At 35.8% G+C, this 22,723-nt stretch overlaps 1 protein-coding gene across 1 annotated transcript in view; it reads right to left on the reverse strand.

Moving 5' to 3' along the window:
• HELZ (helicase with zinc finger) overlaps positions 1-22,723 on the reverse strand; it is a 146,325-nt gene that overhangs the window by 74,046 nt on the left and 49,556 nt on the right. Inside the window, exons 12-16 of the mRNA XM_008566462.1 lie at positions 19,570-19,837; positions 8,838-9,171; positions 7,733-7,863; positions 2,264-2,443; positions 1,639-1,740 (exon numbers count right to left, since the gene is read on the reverse strand). Coding sequence (XP_008564684.1) covers positions 1,639-1,740; positions 2,264-2,443; positions 7,733-7,863; positions 8,838-9,171; positions 19,570-19,837 — 1,015 coding nt within the window. The remainder of the gene's footprint in view (positions 1-1,638; positions 1,741-2,263; positions 2,444-7,732; positions 7,864-8,837; positions 9,172-19,569; positions 19,838-22,723) is intronic.

A 22,723-nucleotide genomic window follows, 5' to 3' on the forward strand; every position in this document is an offset into this window, starting at 1 on the left:
TCGCAACCCTCAGTGTCGCGCCCGTACCGGACCGGGACCGGCAACGGGATCGCAACCCTTGGTGTTGTTCACACACCTCGCTCAGCCAGTGAGCGGGAACTGGTCTGTATGTGGGATCCGAACCCTCGGCGGGAGCGCCGCTGCGCTCCCAAGTGGTGCACTGTAGCAGTGCGCCACCGGGCCGGCCCCGTCCAAAAATAATTTTACATAGAAAAAGCTAAATATAACCTAGCCAAATGATGGATTTTAATGTTCATCAACAACAGCTTTACTGCCCCAAATGTCAAATAACCTATGCTAAGTCAACTTAGATTTGAGGGGCTTTACGCTATTGCTTCCAAACCAAGTACACCATGATAATGGAGATTGTCACATTTCCTACGTAACACACACACACACACACACACACACACACACACGCTCTACCAACAATAAAAGCAAACAAAATAAACAACTTATCTTCATTAAACTAAAAACACAGCAAAAATGTTAGCTACTCAATTTTTACTTATGAGCTAAAAAAGATTAAAATCTGAAGCAAACTAGTTATCGATGAATTTATCCTTCAATAAATACCACCTTTTAATTTACAGTAATTACATACATGTGATATTTTCTTATTAAATACAACAAGATTCTACTTAAAATAATTATTGCTGCTTTAATTGTTGGTCTTCCAGAATGAAAACTAAGTATGGTATAAAAACCTGTGTTAACAGGCCACACCACTTTTTCTCTTTTTTTTTTAATGCAATTCAAAAATCATTCAAATGGCTTTGGTTATGGTTACTAAAGTTAAATAGCATAATTTCATTTTTCCATGCCTACGTTCAACTAAAAATAAAAAGTAAGTGGATTATGATTCACAAGTGTGGTTAGAAATTAATTTATAAACAATAACTATTCAAACAACCTAGGGTATGACATATTAGTTTGTAAAATGGCAAAACTAAACATTAATTCATATAACAAAGAAAGGAAATGGTATAATAAACAACCATTTAATGATTCTTTATTGTTTTCTGAAGAAAAGGATTTTTATTCCCCCACAATCCTGTATTTAAGTATATTTCATGTCCTTATATATACTCAGAGGACTTTTCCATATCAACTTAAAATTTTCTTTGCTTCTTAAATGGTAGCAAAAAGTTGTAAATACGAATTACATTTTGTTGTAGAACTCATTTCCATATTTCATGCTTCTTTACTGTATAGCTTCTATGAAATTACTTGCATAATCACAGTCAAAATTTTATTTCCATAAAGAACTGTCACTGCATGACTACTCTGCCATGCAAAATATACTAGAATTTTAATTAAATTTAAATTCATATTTATGTTATTTCATCATACTAGCTTTTAAAAGTACATATCAAAATCTACTCATGTTGTAACAACATTTTTAACAAAAAGACTTAAAAAAGGATGTCTTTCTCTTTACTTAATGTTTAAGAAATGAATGGTCAAAGATTTTACATTTTTCCTTAATTGAAATGGTTTCTTCAAAAGACATAACCTCCAATGCCAATGCACAGTTAAAGATTTTGGTATTTCCAAAGTTACTAAAATCTTTACAGACACCTTTTCTTAAGAATAATAAAGTATGACACATATACATAATAAGCCTTAAAAAAATACCTGAGAGGTCTTGCCTGGGGATTGCCTGCTTCTACATAGGGATGTAAATAATCCTTTATGTAGAGATCAGCAGCACTATTAGAATGGGTGCAAATGAGAATCCTGCTGAAATAAATGGTGCAAATAAAAAGAATGATAAAACACAAAACTATTCAAGCAGTATAATACCAAAAAAAAAGCAGTGGCCTTCTTAATATTATACATTTCCCTCAACCTACTCAGTAATCTCTAACATATTATTCAATGATTCTTTAGGAAATTTTACTCTTTAAGTAAAAAGGAAGTTCCCCCAAATTATTTTTAAATACATCATATTTAAAATATATATATATGTTTATATTTAAATCCAACTCTTTGGGCTCTAACATGTATCACAATTCCTTGATGGCTATTTAAAAACGATTATTGTCATTCCCATTTTTTAAAAACAGTATGTTTTAAGAGAATTCAAATTTTAGTGCTTTGGGGTTTTAGTTTGGGTTTTTTCTTTTCTCTGTTTATTTATTTATTTATTGACTTTTAAGAGCTGGATGAAAATTGTCTTGTTAGCCCTCATTTTGTATTTAAAACAAGAACAGAGGTAGTGCCTGCCAGTGAAATATGAACACACATCCCACCCGCTCACCTAGACTCCTGTTGCTGCAGTATATGTTTGACGGCCTGAGCTAGAGTGAATGTTTTGCCTGTCCCATAGGGTCCGATGATGAGAACAGGCGGCAGCTGGATTGAAAGTGGAGTGGTAATGGCCAAAACAGCCTCTTTCTGCTTTGCATTTAGGCGAGGATCCAACTGCTCATCCCATTGTCTACAGAAAATAAAAATTTAAGTTATTTTAAACACAGCATTTTATTAATGAATAGAACATGACACCCAAGTATCCCGAATTTCATTGAACCATTATAATTGCTGAAATAATACAGTATCTATAAAAACTAATGCTTATTCTAAAACTACTTTTTAGAAAATTCCCAATAGAGTCGGCATAGGATGTTTTACCATGTAAATCACAACTAACTTTAATTATCTTGTTCTATTCCAAGTGCAAAAAGATTTTGATAACTAATCTAAAGAAATCACACATTTTTGGTTTAGCTGCTGCCAAGTCCATAAGTAGAACTAACAATGTTTCAAAAATGTAATTTATCTCTGTTTTTCTGATAATAAAGTAGTAGTTTCTTTGTATAGCAAATAAAATTGCAAAAGGGAAACTAACGAAATTTCAAATTCTAATCCATTGAAAAATCTCTTAGCAAGGTTTAAAATTAGAGGAAGAGAAAAACCTATGTGTCCCTGGTTAAGTAAGAGACATCAAATTTTTACAAAATTCTTAATTTAGAAATAGCAGTTTTTAAAAAAAAGGTACCCAAACTAAACAGTATAAATTGTTCTCTAATATTTTTGCATGTGCGCACACACACACACACACACACACAAATAATACAAATATGTCATATTTTTCAGGTTAGAGAACACCTGTCACAGTAGCACAGATGGCCCCTGTAATATGATCTATCTTACCAGTGTCCCTTCTATGACTTGGCCAAGTTTTGAAGATTTAAATGGATAGCAGATGCTGGAACAGATCAAACCAAGTGGAGAATCACCAGCATTCTTTCTCACAACTACAATTTAAAATACTAAATATCACAACAACTATGGTAAAAATGATAAGGATGTGAACCAAAATAGGACGGGTGTGTAAGGATACTCTTGGAAAATGTGCAAGCAAAGTGCCTAGAAAATACTCCTGAATTAGGAGAACAGGGTTTAGAAAGGAAAATTTCCTCTCTGTGAAGCTATACTCTACTTAAATCAGAAGCTATTTACTTATGGAAAATCTTAACACTTTCATTTTTTTTTAAAAATTATACCTAATGTTATATTATGACAGATAATATCAAACCAACAAAATTCTCCTTAAAAAATGTAAAACCTTAGAAAACAAATTCTGACCATATAAACACGCCATTACTTATTTTTTTGAAATTTAAAATTGTTTAAATTAAAACAGCAATGACAACTCTGAGCAGTGGCACTAGATTTCCTGAAAGCTGCTCACTAGATCCCCAACATTTTACTTCAAAGAGTCCCTCAGCACTAGCTGACTTATTTAGTCACAATCCTGCCAGTATCTACCAATGTTCTATCTTTTATAAATGAGGAAACTGCTTTAGGTGATTGCTAAGTCCTGACCTAATAAATATAGCAGATGCTACAGAGTGGTTACCCCAAAACCATTCACAGTACCCTTCTCTGCTTTCCTCTGCTACTGAGCCTCCATATTTCCAGCCTCCTTGCTGGAGACCCAATCCTGGTCAATTAGATGCAGCAAGAAATCCCTCAGAAGGGCTTCTACACCCAGTAAAACGAAAACAAAGCCTCACTAGTTAATTTTTTTAAACTAGAAGAAAGACCTTCTTGCTCCTTCGCCTTCCTCCTTCAGCTGGCTGGAAACAGCTTGCGGTAAAGAAAACTACAGCAGCCATTGTACAACCATGAGGTAACAAGCATCAAGAAGAAAACCAAAACCAGATCAATGTGGCAGAGAGGAAAGGGGGACCTTGGTCCTTGATGGCACTGCTGTGCCACTGTACCAGCCCTGAACCTGTGGGCTTACATCTCTACTTTTTTTTTTCCTTTTTGTCTTTTTTTACTGACCGGTAACGGGATCACAACCCTTGGTGTTGCGCCCGCACCGGGGACCGGCAATGGGATCGCAACCCTCGGTGTCGCGCCCGAACTGCACTCAGCCAGTGAGCGGGAACCGGTCTCCACATGGGATCTGAACCCTCAGCAGGAGCGCCGCCGCGCTCCCAAGCAGCGCACTCTCCAGTGCGCCACCGGGCCGGCCCTACATCTCTACTTTTTAAAGTCACAGTTAGCTCAGTAAAACTATTACTTGCGTCCATACCTGACCACTATGAATCTGATACCTGACCCCATGGGTTCTTTTATCTATACATAGAGATAGCAATACTTGCCTCACACAGTTATTTTAAAGATCAAATGAGATAATACATACAAAGCTGTTTAGAAAAATAATTGAGCAATAAAAGCTCAATTGATGTTAGTTTCTGTTACTATAATGTTTTCTTGGGATTTCAGAAAAATGAGATATTACTTGACTAGTACACACTTTTAAAAAACAAAAAGTTTTAAAAATACCCTCTAATCTTTCAAATCTGGAGACTTTAATAACCTTATGAATGAGACAGATATGAGATTATACACGTAAGTACAAATCTAAGAGATTTAATAACAGATTTACAGTTACAATTCTGAAATATGTCAATATGTGTATTTTTCCCATTCTGGTTATCATTTGTTTCAGTGTAAATAAATGCTTCAGAGCAGATCAGAAGCTTTATCAAAGTCAGTTGTCTCTGTAATTTCTGGCCATGAATGATGAATATTTACAGGAAGCCAATGAATAAAATAAATTGTATTTATTTATTGTACCACCTGCTTAATAAGGCAAAAAAGATTTATAACATATGTGATACCAGTCATTTCTGATTTTCACAATCTACAACAATGTAAAGTGAAATAAAATTATTTTATTCCCCAAACAAATTAATTCAAAGTCCTTTCTTCTCCTGGCCTAATTAATCATTATAATTAATTTATAGACTACATGTGCAAGGACCATTTCTCAACTTCATTTATCTATCCATATTTCACATTATCCTAGAAATGATTGTAAATGGCTAATGGTTTCTCAGTATGTTCCTAGACCCAGATACTTTGTAATTACTGTTTAAATTACAGTGGTATGAAGTCTTTTCCTGCTTGAAAGTTTTCTGTTACCTGACATTTTCTTAGCTACTTTTGTGGTTAACACTTAGTAGTATCTGAATACACTGTGATATACACAATATAATTTTCAGAAAAGACCATATCAAGTAAAAATGCCTAAAAGTTGACTGGTACTGTCTCATAATTGAAACCCAGTTTTCTTCTTTAAAATTGAAATTCTTATTAACTTAAGTGTGTCAAATATTAATAATTCGTAAGACCCTGTTGGTGCTCAAAGATAAATAAGATATGGTCTCTTCCTTTAAAAAGCCCAGAGTCTAGAGAGAAAAGTAGAAATGTACACAATTGACAAAAATTAATTGGAGAGAAATTATACTTGAAAGCACGGAACTGACTGTGCCTAGCACATGGCAGACACTCAATACATTTTGTTAAAATAATGAAATGGAAGGGTCAGGCTCATCTACTTGAAGGAGAGAGCACATGAGCTAGACTAAATCTTAAAGGATAGGGAGATCTTTAATAGCCTAATATTGGGCAAAGATCATATCAGAGACAGGAAATCACTTAAAGAGACAGGGCTGGGGTATGGGGGAAATGGTGAGTTGTTAACAGTTTTACAAGATCAAAAAGTTCTGGAGATTGATTGCACAACAATGTGAATATATTTAACACTACTGAACTGTACACTTAACGTGGTTAAGATGGTGTTATGTTATGTGGATTTTACCAAAATTAAAAATTTTTAGAAATAAGAATAACAAAAGGATAAGGAGGCAAATAGGTACAGGGCAAATTAAACAAGCTTCAGGGTAATTCAATATGACCAGAGCGTGGGGATTTAGAGGGAGAAAGAGAATGTTGAGTAGAAAAAGAAAAAGAAATCTGAAAAGACACTGTTAGAAAGCACAGTCCATGAGACCACGTAATAGAGCTTTGTATTAGGCTGCTCAGACTTGATGTACATACCAAGGAGAAGCCTTCAGAGATCTGTGAGCAGTGAAATAACATGATTATTTTAGAAAACTAACTCTGGAAGATATGTGTGGATTGGACCAGAGGACAGGGACACAGATGACAGGACAGAAGACCAACTAGAAGGCTACTGAAATAGTCCAGGTCTAAGTTAAGCACTGGCTATAAGAATGGAAAGAAAGGAAGGATGCAGAGAAGCCAAATCAAGTGTGAACTGACGAGATGTCACTGGATTTTTACAATTAGTAGATGACTGATTACTTTCAGGAGAGTGAGCAAGTGGAAAAAAGAGATTACAGAGTGAATAAATAAGAATGCTGGAAATATTCAGACTATTCCTTCTCAAAGAGTTTTAGCAGTAAAAAGAAGAAAGGGGATAGGGAAGTAAGGGTAAGCAAAAACAAAAGGGAAAAAAAAAGGGAGAAATGATTCGAGTTGTATGTTGTAAAGCATATTTTCTTTTGCTCTGTTTTTAGGACCAGAAGAAAAGGAATGTGAGGGGAAGTGATATATGCCACTTCTAGACCTGGCCCATAAAAATTCCCCACATGATTCTCTGTACTCATTCTTCCCCTGTCTGCCAATTGGACGTCAACACCCAGGGTGACCTTGGAAACCACTTATTGAAGATACCAGAGCTCCCATCAGTCATGGAATAGGGCCAATCTACTATGATTGGATTGACACAAGTGACAAATAAACTTCTATTGTGTAGAACCACTGAGTTTAAAAACAAAACAAAACGAAACAACACAAGGTACATGAGCTAAGCCTGGGCAGCGGCCAAGGGGATAAAACCCAGTGAAAAAGATGAAAAGAAAAACGCAGTCACGCAGCTATCACTGCTGTCTATTCTTGAAACAACACAGGAGTATCTTATTTAATTACATACAAAGACGTGCAAAACAGAATTTAAGTAGGAAAATATTTACACAACCATTAACTTGAACGCAGTTTCTGAAATAGTACCATCTATCATACTTTCTCCATTTTGCTAAATTACAAAAATGTCTTCTATATTCAAAATTTATTTTAAATTAACTATTTGAACCACATTAGAAAGTCCTTAATTTTCCCATTCAACTTCTACTCAAAAATATTCCTAAATTGCTTGACATCTTATCCAATCCAGGTTGCTGAGAAAAGCAATAAAATTCATTTAGACTCTAAGGAAAAAGTGAAGAAAACAGATGATGAACCTCAAATGTTTCGTTCTAAGGGTTCTTTTACTTTCCTTTATTAACTAATAAAATGTCACCTGAAGAACACAGGCAAACTTTCTTATAAAGTATGCTTAACTTATTTGATTCAGATAAATAATTTAATATTAACATAATTTCCTGTAATAAGATTCCTTTTGTACCTGTTGGGACTCCAAGGAATGGTGGGTGTCATACTGATGTCTGGAAACAAAACCCCATTGTCCTTGATCCTGTCTAGCGCATAATGCATTTCACAGAGGGGTAATCGATTTAATTGAAACTGAAGTTCAACCTGAAATACAAAATAAATGTCTTTTTTTAAAAAGGCATTAAAGCAAACATCAATGCTGGCAGCTCACCAGAATACTTTCTGGAGGCAACCATTTGGGGGGACAAGTTTAGAGATTCTTTTAAAGTGTAATCACATTCTAATAGTAATTATTATGGATAATATTTGCTCTGTTTATTTAGTACCAGTGCTGTAATAAGCACTTTACATGGATTACCTCATTTTAATAGTACCAATAATGTATATACTATTATTAACCTAGTATTACATACTAAGAAACTGAGGCACTTGTAGATTACTTAATCTCTAGATAAAGGTTATCTGATTCCACCATTTCTATGAATACACTTGATAAAATTAGAACATCTGTAAAATATCATGTCTTGAGTGATAACCAGCCCTATGACACTGTATCAATTTACTATGAATAAATAATATTCACCATTTTATGTTTAAAAAGAAAAAAGATTAGCCTTCCAGTTAAATATGGCAGATTGAACACACAATTCACCGAAAAAACCCATAAAGACAAAGAGAACAGGAGCAGATACAACAGATGAGAAATGTCCCAGAATGTAGCTTGAAGTAATTTCTTTTAATCTGTTCTCCCATTGCTAATTTAAAACTCTAATCAGAAAGCCCAACCTTGTATAAAATTGGAACATTCTAGATGTTACTTAAATTAAAAAGAATAAATTTTCTCTGGGAGTTCCAATTTGCAACCTACCAGCATAAGACTTCAAAGTCAGCTGGCCCCTTAGCTCAGCTGGTCAGAGCCCAGCCTTATAATGCCAAGGTCAAGGTCACACGTTCCAATCCCCACAGGGAGCAGCCGCCAAAAAAAAAAGAATGAAAGACTTCAAAGTCAACTGCACTTTTGGTTATGGCAAGAGAACGAAAACCAAACCAGAAGAAAGATATCAGCTGACAATGAGCCTCACAGACAACCTTGGTTAAGCTACTGCCTTCAGACATACCTGTGCGTCACAATCAGGCCGAAGATTAAGTTCTTCACAGCATTCCCTGGATATCCTTAAAAATATATATTCTTTTGTTTTTTCTTCAATAGTAGCTTCATAAACCTTTTCTTTGGTTCCCTGGGTCTGTACTAACTTCTCTTTAGGGACTGGTAATAAATAAACAGCATTGACTTTGGTCATCACCAGTCGACCAGCCAAAGTATCTTCAGAAAGTGTTTCAGTAAGCTTAAAGCGACCAAAAAGCTGTCCATTCTGAGCATACTTTGCACCTCCAGCAACTCCAGTGAGCATGAAGCTTGCTAGAATCTGCAATTGCACTTTAAGGTTGAACCTAAATCAGAAGTAGAAAACTAGTTTGAAAATTTTACATCAAAATCATAAAAATTAGAAGAGTAAAACACAATAAATCAAAAATAACCACCAAAACTTAAAACTTCATATCAATTCCACTCTGTTGGGTGAAAACTATATACTATCTTTCATCCTTTATTCCAAGCTGGAGACAACCAAATTTTTAAAAAGTGAATAAACTCCCATGCAAGTTACAATAAGATACAAACTTAATTGTGTTGAAGAATATGCACATTCAAAAAAGCCTAAATATTTAAAATGGAACTAAATATGATTGCTTAATAAAATGAAATATTATGTACTAATATGAAAGTCTGTTTAAAAACACCATGGGATAATTAAGGCTTTAAAATCACCTGGAACCAGAAGGAAACACTCTACATTGAAACTACAACGTACTTTAAACTGATTGCTTTCCAAGTAGATCGTACCAAAATACTCTAACCATAAAATCTCCCTTTCAGTAATATTAATGAATAACAGCCAGAATAAATTTTCACTCATGACTACATGAATGAAAAACCTTATGCAGACATTATGGAAACAGAAGGTAAAGCCGATCTTATTCAGCAAGGGTCAGTGCAATCACTCACACTTCCATGTGTACACAAGGGTATGAGAGAGAACATGTGCGTGAAAGAAGCACAGGAAACCAAGATTAATTTGCACAGTCAAAAAATATAAAGTATATAAAGAAAGATTTAAACTAATTGACAGCTCTCCTTTGCCATTCTGAAATGATGCTGTAAACGGTAAGACATCTTGGTAAGGAGGGGAACATTTTCTACTTTAAAAAATCTGAGTAGAGGCCGGCCCATGGCTCATTTGGGAGAGTGCGGTGCTGATAACACCAAGGCCACAGGTTCGGATCCTACATAGGGATGGCCGGTTGGCTCACTAGCTGAGCGTGGTGCTCACAACACCAAGTCAAGGGTTGAGATCCCCTTACCGGTCATCTTTAAAAAAAAAAAAGAAAAGAAAAGAAAAAAATCTGAGTAGAAAAATTGTTTTAAAATCTATATATTATTTTGTGAAAAAGACCTGTCTTCTTTTCAGATCTTTGGTATAGATAACACCAAGAATGCCTTATAAATCCTTAAGGGAAAAAGAAAAAACACTTTTTAAAAACATAAATTTCTCTATTGGAAATGTGTGTATTGCTTGCAATATAAGAAAACCAAATACTCTAATTAAAATACTATATTAAAAACTCGAACATCCATTTATAGATTTTTAAAGTTTCAAAATTATAAGGATACTTATGTAAATATAGAGAAATACTTTACAAAAATAATAAAATATTTAATGAAAATAACATATCTAGATAGCATTTATACCTTTAATAAATCATAAAAGTTTACAAGCTCCAGTAGTCATTCTAAAATACGTTTACAACCACAAATCAACAAATTTACAACTATAAAAATGTAACATCAGCCAAGCTGGGGCCACTGGAGCTCAGGTGAAGAGGAGGAGAGACCTATGGAACTCATGAAGGTGGGAGAAACCATAAAGAAAAAACTGCTCTCAGCGTTTCGGGCTGCAGCCACTTTAATGCTGGCGGGCACGGGGCAGGAGCCAGCAGAAGCCGCAGCTGTGCCCTTCAGATGGAGTTACTTGGAGGCGAAAGGGAAGAAGAGGACTTTGGTGGCCCCCAGGACAGCAAGACCATTAACAGGGTTCCCGTGGACCCACACAGGAGCAAGGAGCCAGAACAGCTGAAAAAGGGGAGCCACTCAGAGGCCGGTGAGTCATTATAAGGGACCAGCGCATGGCCCGTCCCACGGGAAATGTTTGGAGCACAGGAAGTGGGGGAGACAGGCCCACCAGGGAGAACACTGGGACACAGCAAGGACAGCTGATCTGACCCCCAATCAATGCAGGACCAGTCAGAGATGACTGGTTGGGAATGCTGAACTGCATGGGGTGCAGTTCTATGAAAAAAACTCAGCCCCAGATCAGAGTTTCTACACAACCCAGGTGCACTGAGTATCTGGAGAGCCGGAAGTACCTATAAGGTCAACCATTAAACCCTGAGGTGCACAAGAAGCCTTCCCTAGGGAAACAGCAGCAAAGCAGCAATTTACCTCAACCACACAGCTCAAGTACTAGTTCCCACAGGAAGCTCCCCTGGGTTAGAAGCAAGCAAAGTACAAAAACTTAGTTCTGGCCCCGGCATACCATGAATGCCTTGGGGCCCACCAGGGGACATGAGGCATGGATCCAGAGGCAGGACCCCCACCCACAACCACACACACCGCCAGCACCTCAGGGCCCCACCCAGGAACTCCAGGATTGGAGTCAAGGACCAGACCCCACTCCCACATACAGGCATACCACCAATACCTAGGGGCCTGCCTGGGGAGCCAGAGCTAGCAGCCAGGGACAGGACCCCCTTCCCACACCAGGCATGCCATGACAGTGCCTTGGGGCCTGCTGTGGACCTGAGGCATGGAGAAGGGGACCGATACCCCCTCCCACAACCAGGCACCTCACACCAGCACCTTGGGGCCCACCTGGGGACCCGGGGTAAGAAGCCGGGGACCGGACCCCCCCACACAACCAGGCACTCTGTGCCAGCACCTTGGGACCTGCCCTTAGACCCAGGGCATGTAGAAGGGGACCAGACCCCCTCCCACCACCAGGCCCCCCATGCAAGTGCCCTGGGGCCCACACAGGGACCTGGAGTATGTAGCCGGGGACAAGATCCTCCTCCCACAACTAGGTACCCCATGCCAGCACCCTGGGGCCTGCCCTGGCACCTGGGGCATGGAAAAGGGGACTGGTCCCCCCTCCCACAATCAGGCACGTCATGCCAGCACTTCGGGACCCACTCAGGGACCCAGGGCATGGAACCGGGGATCGGACACTGTCCACAACCAGGCATACTGCCAGCACCACAGAGCAGGCCAAAAACATCTCCTTCGTGTGGGTGGCCCACCACAGCCACCACGATAACCACGGCTGCCGTGAAGGCAGCTAGATGCCACAACCACCACACAAATGGTCTGCCAGCCATTCGAGTGAGATCACACAAGGAGAGTCACCAGCAGAGATAAAGAAAGGAGGAGGATGTCTGTCTCCACAGAGCCATTTCATAGTGACAGAAAAGACAGCTGCTCTATGATAGTATTGGGGGACCTGATCATGCCTCTCAGCATTGGACAGATCATTTGGGCAGCAAATCAAAGTAACCATTATTCTTTCAGAGGGAGAGAAGAAATCTAGGGTGACTAGAGGGGGGAGGGGAGGGAGAGGAAGGAGGCTGAGGAGGGATTGGACAAGGGGCATAAAGAATAATTACAATTTGTAACAATATATATGCTAGTAATATTGATTTGATCAACATATCTCAATGCTGAACCCCAAAAATATGTATAATCAATTCTGATTCAATAAAAATTTTTTTAAAAAGAATTTAAGAAACAAACAAAATAAGTAAAATAAAATAAAATACATTTACAATTGAATACTTAAGGCTCCAAAAAGATGCACATATACATACTGAAGTTAACATTTAACAATGTGGCTTTATATGAGAACCAAATGAATTCTAGCAGCATTTGCTTAATACATATATGTGATATGCGGAATTTCTAAAAATCACACTATATTCTTCTCTGCACATTTCACTAGATCCAAACTAGAAGAGTAGGATGGTAATTTAAAGAAATATAAATTGTATGTTATCTAGTTATGTTGGACTCTTTAAAGACTAGAATGTACACTAAGGATTTATATAAAAATGTCTCAAAATGAAAATTAAACAAAACACTCCCCCAGCTACATATAATCTGTGTTCACCTGCTTTTATAAATAAAATGTATGCTTTTAAAAAGAATAGAAACCCTTATGTTATTCATGCTTCCTCAAATGAAGTTAAAATTTTACTTTACTTTTACTGTCTATATAACGTGAGATTTGACGTCATTAAAATGTTCTCAAAGTGAAGAGACTCCTTATAGTGCAAGAAACTCTTGGTTCACAAAGGACCTACTTGTTGCTAAAGGTGATATGCTGTTTTTATACCTTTCCCCCCCACTATGCAATAACTCTCCTCTTTCTTTAAACTCCCTCTTCCGATGATTTCCGTAAAGTAATACTCTTCTAGTTTTCTTTCTACCTTTCCAGCTGCTCCTCCATCTTCCACTGAAGCACCAACCAGCCCCTAAAATCTCCACCCTTCCCTCTTCTTACTGTAAGTTCTCACTAGAAGTCACCCTCCCCCAGATTTCTCAGCCAGGGCTGTAAATCCAACTGTAAATTGGACACCTTTGTTCATATGCCCTTCGAACTCTGTATATGCAAAACTGAATCACCATCTGACCTCCCCAATGTGGCCCCCAAGCCAATCCTCCCATGAACGAGTATTATACAACTTAGGGAATGGCACCTAGGTGGCCAATGGACATAGGTGTCCAAGCCAGAAGAAACCAAGTCATCCTTGACCCTGTCTCTCTCACCAACCTGCATTCCCCCATCATGTAATCACCAAACCCATTAGCTCCTAATGGCTCTGTTAATTTCTCCTCGTCCCAATTAATGTGTCAGCACTTTTAACTTGGGTTACCTACAACCTTCTAACATGACTTCTTGCCTCACCTGTTAATGTGTCAGCACTTTTAACTTGGGTTACCTACAACCTTCTAACATGACTTCTTGCCTCAAACCTATTCTCCACAGCACCATCAGAGGATCTTTGAGCAAGTGTGATGATAAGGAGCTTCCTCTGGCTCTGATAAGGTTGAAGCTGGTTTCTCTCTTACCTAACCCAGCCCACCACACAAACGCCTTCCATTGTACTATAATGATCAACTTGCAGCTTCCCTCAAACTCTATGCTCTTATTCTCATATCCTATTCCCTTTAACTAAGTACTTGTGCCCTACTCTTAACCTCACAACACTTATTGTTTTTTAAAACTCAGCTTAAATACCATCTGCTCCCAAAAGCAAATGTGATTCCCTCCTTGACTTGATGACCCTTTCTCCTCACTGACGTGGCATAGATGTCTCTCCCATGGGACACTTGTGCATTCCTCTAGCAGAGTGCTGATCATACTGTATTATAACTCTGTATTCATGGGTCTGTCTCCCCTACTGAATTACAAATTTGGGGGGAACAAGGAAACATATATTGTTTGCCTTAGAATCAGCAGTGACTAGCCTAGAACCTCACACTTAATATACTTTGTTCACTGAATTAATTTTACATTTTTTATAATAATCTGATTTTTTCCAGGCACCATAATCCCATTTCAAGGAGTTTATATTATTCCCTAACAAATTCTTGAAATCCTGTAAAATATTTCTCAACTATCTTAGGCAATATATTAAAGTTTCACTGTTATATATATTTTAGAATCCGCCATCCCAGAACACTTGATCACAATTCAGCAGGTATGAAAAATTAACCTCACAGTTTTAGAGCAACAAAGAATCCTCTTGTAACATTTAGCTGTGCCCTGCAACAAAACTCTTGAGATAGAGACACTAGAAAATAAAAACCCAAAGAAATACAGCTTTTCCCACAGAAGATTCATCACATTTTCAAAATGCAAATATTATAGACTTGCTAGTAGAAGTTACAGCTACTAATATTTAATTTTTCTACAAGATTAGTAGGCTAAAACTAATATTATATTAGTAATCTCTCTTAACTATTAAAATAATATGCACTTATGCATTTTTTTGAAATGTACTAACTCGGAAATACCTTAAAATACAAAATTTATCCCACAATTAACAAAGGGATTTCTTAAGAAGAAAAACCATCTTTCCACTGTTGCATGCCACATTTTGAAATCAATCTTAATTAAAGCTTACATAATTCCTAACCTTTTGGGGAATGGCAGAATAATAGCCAATCGAATTTTCAATGAATCTAAAACCACACTTCTAGCTAATGAGAATATGGCTCTATCAACTTTCACAATAATTATAACATATCTCTTGATTGTAACTTTAAGAAAATTTCAAAGCTATGTAGTGGATTTCACTTCATGCAATTTCGCTATAAGAACAACAAAAATCAACCAAAATAAGAAGACAATCCCTGGTTTTACTGCAGCAGAGCAACAGTACTGAGGTATAACCAATAGAAGCTGCACCCATCTTAATGATGAAATGTGCATCCCCACACTAGACTGTCCTGCCAGCTGTGAGCTCGGAGAAGCCAGGCACGAACCACCAGATGAAGCATACCACTGCACAGTTTAATGAACACAACAGCTTCAGCTAAAGTCCATTTCTTTTGAAAATGTTCTCTTATAATCAAACAGATTTCACTTCAAGGTAGAATCATTATTGAACGCACATGAACATATGGCTGAGGATAAGTATTTAAAAAACAAAACAAAACTGAATCTCAAAAGAACTCTGAAGCATTTTCTAAAACATAAATGAAATGAAATGTAGTAGTATCCTTACCCCCCACACACATCTCACACTAAAACTTAATATAAGAAATCTTAGTTTCCAGACTGCTCTGAAAAACCATCTCTTTTAAAAAAGAAAAAAGGTTAAACTCGATTACTAAATGCAGCCTCAAGCCAAATATATTGTCTAATCCTAAGAACTTTCATTCAATCTACTTTCAAGGAAAGAATGCTAAGATGACTGTGTAAAAGCTATAGTCTAATACTTATCATCAGAATGTAAAAAACCGGTATGAATTCCCTTGATACTACTTTCATGATTAGTAATACACTGCTTAAATTGTCAAAGTTCATCAATGACCAATATACTCTTCGGACCTTGGGAAATATCCTAACAATTGTGTGTTGGTCTGACTACAATGTCACAAAGAAGCATATTTTAGTGTATACAGAAATATGCACACATTACTGTCAATTCACATCCAAGTCATTTACAGAGATGAGTCCATTTACGCACACCATTGTTTTCTACCTCTAAACTGGGTCTCAAACCACAACAAAATATCTTTCACAATTCTAATGGTGACTTGGGTTTACTCTGATGACTGGTATTGAACGGACAAGCACGATAACCCAATAAGACACACTAGAGCATGGCCTAAGGGCCAAATCCAACCTTTAGACTGTTTTTGTATAGCCCTTGACTACGAGTGAATTTTACAAAGGAACAAAATAAAACAAAGAAGATAGGTGACTGAGACTGTATGGAGTCCACAAAGCCTGAAATAGTTATTATTTGGCCCTTTAGAGCAAAGGTTTACTGAGCCCGGCACTAGACCATAGTTTAGTAGCTACATATAGGCCTCCCCAAAATCCATTTTTTAAATATATCTTGGTTATGTTATTCGTGCTTAAAGAATTAACAATCAGATGTGCATTAACTTCAAGGTAACATTAAAATGTACATAACTATTAAGTTTAAAGGGTGAAGAAGGAGAAAGCAAAGTGAACTTTTTTGAGCAGCATATGAAACTTTGTCTAAGACTTCTGAAAATCTTTACAATCTATGTTTGTTATTTGTCCCTTGCCTACCCACTTACAGACACCCTCTGAGATTTCTAATTACTAATAGGATTTGCTTCTTTGTACATGTACCAGTTCTATACTGTACTTCACTAAATTTTACAGGCCAGCCAAATTCAGAAGTCTAATTTACCAGCCTTCACATCCAGGGTTATTTTTGGATAAGAGTATCACTGGAAATTTTCCAAAATTCTCTGGCACAGTAAGTACTTGTCACATGTTAGACTTGTAGCAATAAATTATCATTTCTGTCTTTAAGATCCTTCAAGCCTCTTGTACAGTTAAGCATATTTAACATATCAAAAATGATCCTACGGATTTATATTCAATTTGTAAATATCCCTGTTTGAGTTCATAACTATGATTTAATTTTAAACATTAAAAAAATAGAAAAAGCTTTCACGTTCCTATAAAAAGACTATACACTATCTTACCACTGTCTTACCACACTGTCTACATTCTGTCTTACCATAATCTCTTCTTTCCGTACCTAAGAACATTTTTATATCACGAGCATCAAGTGTTGTAACTGATGATGTGTCAGGTTCCTTTATGTTTCTGTTTGCTTTTTCTTATTATAAGAGTAATGTGTGGTCAAGGTAGAATATTTCAAAAGTAGCAAAAACTATTATAACATAGACACCACCTGTAATTCCACCAACCAGAACACTTTGTTATAACTCCTTCCAATATTTTTATAAAACATGTTTGTGTGTGTGTGTATATATATAATGTATATACAAAATTAGAATGGCAATAGGTAAGGTTTTAAAACTAGCATCTCTACTATATTAAAAATTCTTCAAGAATATAATTTCAATAATTATATAACATTCAATCATACAGCTATATCATAATTGATTTAACTTATTCTTCACTACTGGTATTTTTTTTTTTTTTTTTTTTTGGCTTAAAAATTCTTCAAGAATATAATTTCAATAATTATATAACATTCAATCATACAGCTATATCATAATTGATTTAACTTATTCTTCACTACTGGTATTTTTTTTTTTTTTTTTTTTTGGCAGCTACGAGTACAGGAATTTGAACTCTTGACCTTGGTGTTATCAGCACGATGCTCTAACCGGCTGAGCAAACTGGCCAGCTCTTTCTTCACTACTCTTTGAAAAACATTTCTGTACAGACGTCTTTATCTTCACCTCTGATTATTTCTTCAGGATGATCCCCATAAGTAGAATTACTACACCAGAAGCTTCAAACTTTCTACAGGTCCTTCATATACACTACCAAACAGCTCTCCGGAAATATCAAACCAACTTAGTTTGCCACTAGTGCTCATTTCATATTGCTGATATTTTCTAGACACTCTTATATCGGCATGGAAAGCCCTTGCAAGGAGTTCTCAGAGTAAACTTTCAACCATTTGGTTTCTTGATCGGTATCTGAACTCCACAGCTTTGTAGGGTTTCTTCGTTTTTCCATTCAGACAAGTTTCCATTTTTAAAAGACTTTTAATATAACAATCCATAAGCTTTTTTGGTCTTTACTTGTAAGTTCTTTTTTTTGTACTTGTAAGTTCTGAGCTAATGTAATGATTTATAAACTTTAATAACCTATTAAACAAATATATAATATATAATTTTTTCTTAATTTCTTATACAATCCTCAAAAATAGTCTTCAAGATTCTGGTAAGCTTTTAAGCTCTATTTCATCTCAATATTTATGATTTGTTATAGTGTTCTTTCCTAAGGAAAAGAAATCTATGATAATGTAACTAATATACATGCACACTAATAATGTGAATAATGTACATGATACAAGCCACTATCCTTGCTATTTAATAACTATGTCATTAGAACAGACACAACTCGGTGATGGGACACAATAACTAACTACATTGTATATTGACAAAATAAAAATAAAAAAAAAAAAAAAAAGAACAGACACAACTGATGGAAGCCTTTTAACAGACCATCAATGGGCCATGGTTTAAAGTCTTAGAATAATGAAAAATATACGAGTAATATATTCTATCTGACATTGTAAATTTTATAAATTAGATACTTTCAAAAGTTAGATCATTTTATCTATAAACAGAATAATACAAGGTATCTTCAACTTGTCACTTACTCTTACTTTTCTGAATACGCCCATAGTGAGTGTTCAGTATCTATTAATAATATTAATGATAAGATACTAATAAGGTAGCTTGGAGAAGAAAACTATGTTGGTTAGGCTGTATTTAAAAGGAAAACTACCTATAAAAATGTACTAATGTCTCATAATTGCAGTTCAATTTTTAAGGCTTATCCTCATTTTATCTAAAAAGTGGAAAGCTACTACCAAATGTAATTTCATTAACATCTTCCTTCACTTAAACTTTCATTTCTAAGATTATTTTTCCCAAAATGATTCGAATAAGCTTTTGATGTAAGCACTTGATCTTAACCTGTGGCATATGAATAAAGTGTAAAATATGTTAAAGCATTTATAAACTGCTATAAAGCTATTTATTACTGTCAAACGGTTTTCATGAAGATCTAAATCATTTCATTCTTAACTTGCAAAATATGTGGTCTCCTTCGGTTTTTGTACATCTATTCAACAAATATTCATTGAGTGCTTGCTATAACTCCCACTGACTGAAAGCTCTTTAAGAGCAGGAACCACTGATTGCTACTTCCACAACATGGCAAAGAGCTTATACCCCCTAGCAGACGCTGAGTAAGGTCTTGTGGAAATGAACTATGTACTAACACTAGGGATACCAAGATGAGCAGAACATAGTTCTTGCCTTAAGAAAAAAGTATTTCATTTAAAGACAGAATACAACTATCGAATAACAACTGATTTTACTACCCATCTTCAATTAGGCATACCTCTGTTTTAAAAATTAAAAATACCATCTAAAGGGGAGATAAAAAAAAAAAAAGAAGAGTTTCTAAAGAAACTTACTTGCTGACTTCTTTATACTGGGCTATCTCCTCAATATAAAGAAGGTCATGCAACCTTGACTGATAGTTGGTCTTGGTCAATGATTTGTCTAAAACGGACTGGGTAAATAGCTGGTCAGCAGAGAGAGGAATTTGGTATCTGATAAGAAGGCTCTTTTCCAAGTCAGTAGTTTCATTAGGTTCAAAATCTATAATAGTCTTAGAAGAAGAATCCCAACGCTTAGCTGTGGTTACTAGCTGTTGTTTTGCATGCATCAGGTATTCAAGATCTAAATGGAAACAAAAAACACATTTATAAAGGAACACAACATTAAATTTCTCAAATAATTCATTACATATTTTGGTAAGAAAATTTTATATGCTAGAACCAAAAGTCTTAAAAACAGAACAATACAAAAACTCATTGACAGTGTTATTTTCCCCATATCAGAAAATTTTTGGTCTATTTTAACAAATAACATTAATAGGAATGTAAAACATATATATATTTTTATATCAGGCTAGGACACACCAGAAAGTTATTACCATTTTAAAAATACAGATTAACATTAAGAACTTTTCAGTCAAAAGAAATCTGATTTGCAGGAAGAAGATATGATAAATTCCTCATAATGTAAATTTTATCAGGTGATAATCACTTTTCTCCTCCTACTGCCAATAATAGTGCCATTATAAAAAGAGAAGATAAAAAAACTGAATGGTTAGACCTTTTCTTGTGTGGTATAGTGAAACTATCTGAAAGTCAACTTAACTACAAATGAAAATCTTTTAGAAAATACTCATGTAAAACACTGCTAATTCTTCATTAAAATGTGATACAATGCCATTCTAATGTCTTTTCTGAAAAATCCAGTTTAGTCTCAGTTAAATTATACTGTAAGTAGGGCACAATGAGAAAAATGAATGACTGTTAAGTTCTGACATCGCTGAAAAGAATACAGCACAATACCAGCACAGGGTCAAACACATCATAACAAACTCTGAGCACTGGGTCAGCTCACTCTATCTGTAGTGCATATTATTTTTCTATTGGGCGACATGTGCATAAACCTATAAAAATGAAACTTAACTAAAGGAAAAAAAGTTGCTTTACTGGCTCATTAGGCCAAGATCCAGCTTTAACATAATTGGAAAGATGATTTCATAACTCAAGTTAAAATTTTAGAAAGAAATAATAAAAAGTTTAGACAAAGATCAGTTAGTCTCCAAAGTACAAAGACAAATGATACTAAACTACCTTTGAAATGAGAACACACCCATAATTGCCATGTCTTGCTTAATGAGCAATTTTGCAACATTTAAATGTTACATATACATTATAAATATATAAGAATAGGTATTCACCAAGAGAATTTCTCAATAGTAACAAATAGCCTATCTTAACATCTTAATAAAAAGAGCCAAAAATACAAAAGCCCTAATTTCCAACCTTTCCTCTTTGAAAAGGTATTTTTATATGACAGTTTTATTATTTCTCAAATGGCAAAATAAATACAACTATAATTATCAAGATGTAAAGATGATCTGCTCATTAAAACTTTGCACTTTTAAAATGCTCTTGATTAATTGTCCGTTTTTGCAATAACCTTATAAAGAGAAGTTTCCTAAAGTAAACTAACCACATATCTTCCTAAATCACTCTAAACTTGAGCCTTGCCTATCATTCATTAGATCACAGCTACAAAAGTATTTAAGTTATACAGATGCCAACACTCCTAAAACAAATTACCAACAAATAAACAAGAACAGATGTTTATTATAATCAAAATAGCAAAGGTGTACATAATTTTCATCCTTAATTCAAAAGCCAAAAAGAGAAATAGCAATGTTACAGACACAAACCAAATAACCAGCTCTTAAGAAATAAATAAAAACTTAATCTACCTAATATTGAAGAATTTATTCAGTATGTAGTAAAAGAATGCTAATTACTCTTTGGGGTGGGAGAATTATATTTCACAATTTTATTTTAAATTTTACTTTATTTAAATTAAATTAATTCAGACTATGCTAGATCAATATTATGTTCACACACTTTAAAAAGTCACTAGTGGGCCGGCCTGTGGCTCACTCGGTAGAGTGCGGTGCTGATAACACCAAGGCCACGGGTTCGGATCCCATGTAGGGATGGCCGGTTCGCTCACTGCCTGAGCGTGGTGCTGACAACACCAAGTCAAGGGTTAAGATCGCGTATAACTTCGTATAATGTATGCTATACGAAGTTAAATAAAAAAAAATAAATAAATAAAAAGTCACTAGTTATTCCTAACTAATGTTTAAGTAGCTGCAACAATAACCAACCTAAAACCGTAGAACTTTCCTCTGAAAAAGCTTTTTGTATCACCTATTTAATATGCAAACCGAATTATAGAGAGTCTTTCTACTCCGGGCTAGAAGTATTCAGGCTTTTTAGAAAAAGTGTATAAGCAATAATAGTATTTGTTTTTCTCATTTTATCTATATAGTGCTGTGATTCCTATAGCCTGATTTAATGAAACTCTGAAAAATGTCTTCAGAAGGTAGCGCTATTTCAAAACTATTCTCAAACAATGTTAAATTTTATTCCATTTTTTCAAAATATATACATAGTCCAGGGGAGGGAAAACCTAGGAGAGAATAAAGAATCCGGAAAAAAATCCACATGTGCCCCCATCGAAAAGTTTGTAAAACTACTGATTTAAGTCATTAACTCAGATTTCCAAAAAAAAAACCATGGCCAGTGACTACTAAGGATACATTTTGTAAAAACGACTTCTCTTTCCCTACTTCATCTGAACTTCAGTCAAACTTCTGCCTCCACTCCTCTCACCTGTAAGAAGAAACTTATTAAACCTGTTTAATGACCCACTTAACTTACAGCGCTTAAAGGTCATTAGGTCTCGAGAGTGCCTCTTTAAATAGAGGAGGGAGGTGATGTCCCTCCATGGGGACAATGGACATGACTACTCCTGGGGCTCGCTGTTACCCCACCTGCAACACATGCGTAACTGCAAACATCTCGCCCAGACATGCACAACCCAGGGCAGCCCGAGCCAGTTCATCCTTATGCACTTTCTCCAACCTACACTAGGCTAAAGTAAAAAATACTCTAGAAAGATCGAAAGTGAACAGATTAAGATCAATATTCATAAAACCATGTAGGGAGAGTTTCACAC

The sequence above is a fragment of the Galeopterus variegatus genome, unplaced genomic scaffold (assembly GCF_000696425.1).
Source record: "Galeopterus variegatus unplaced genomic scaffold, G_variegatus-3.0.2 Scaffold243, whole genome shotgun sequence".
Classification (NCBI taxonomy): Eukaryota; Metazoa; Chordata; class Mammalia; order Dermoptera; family Cynocephalidae; genus Galeopterus; species Galeopterus variegatus.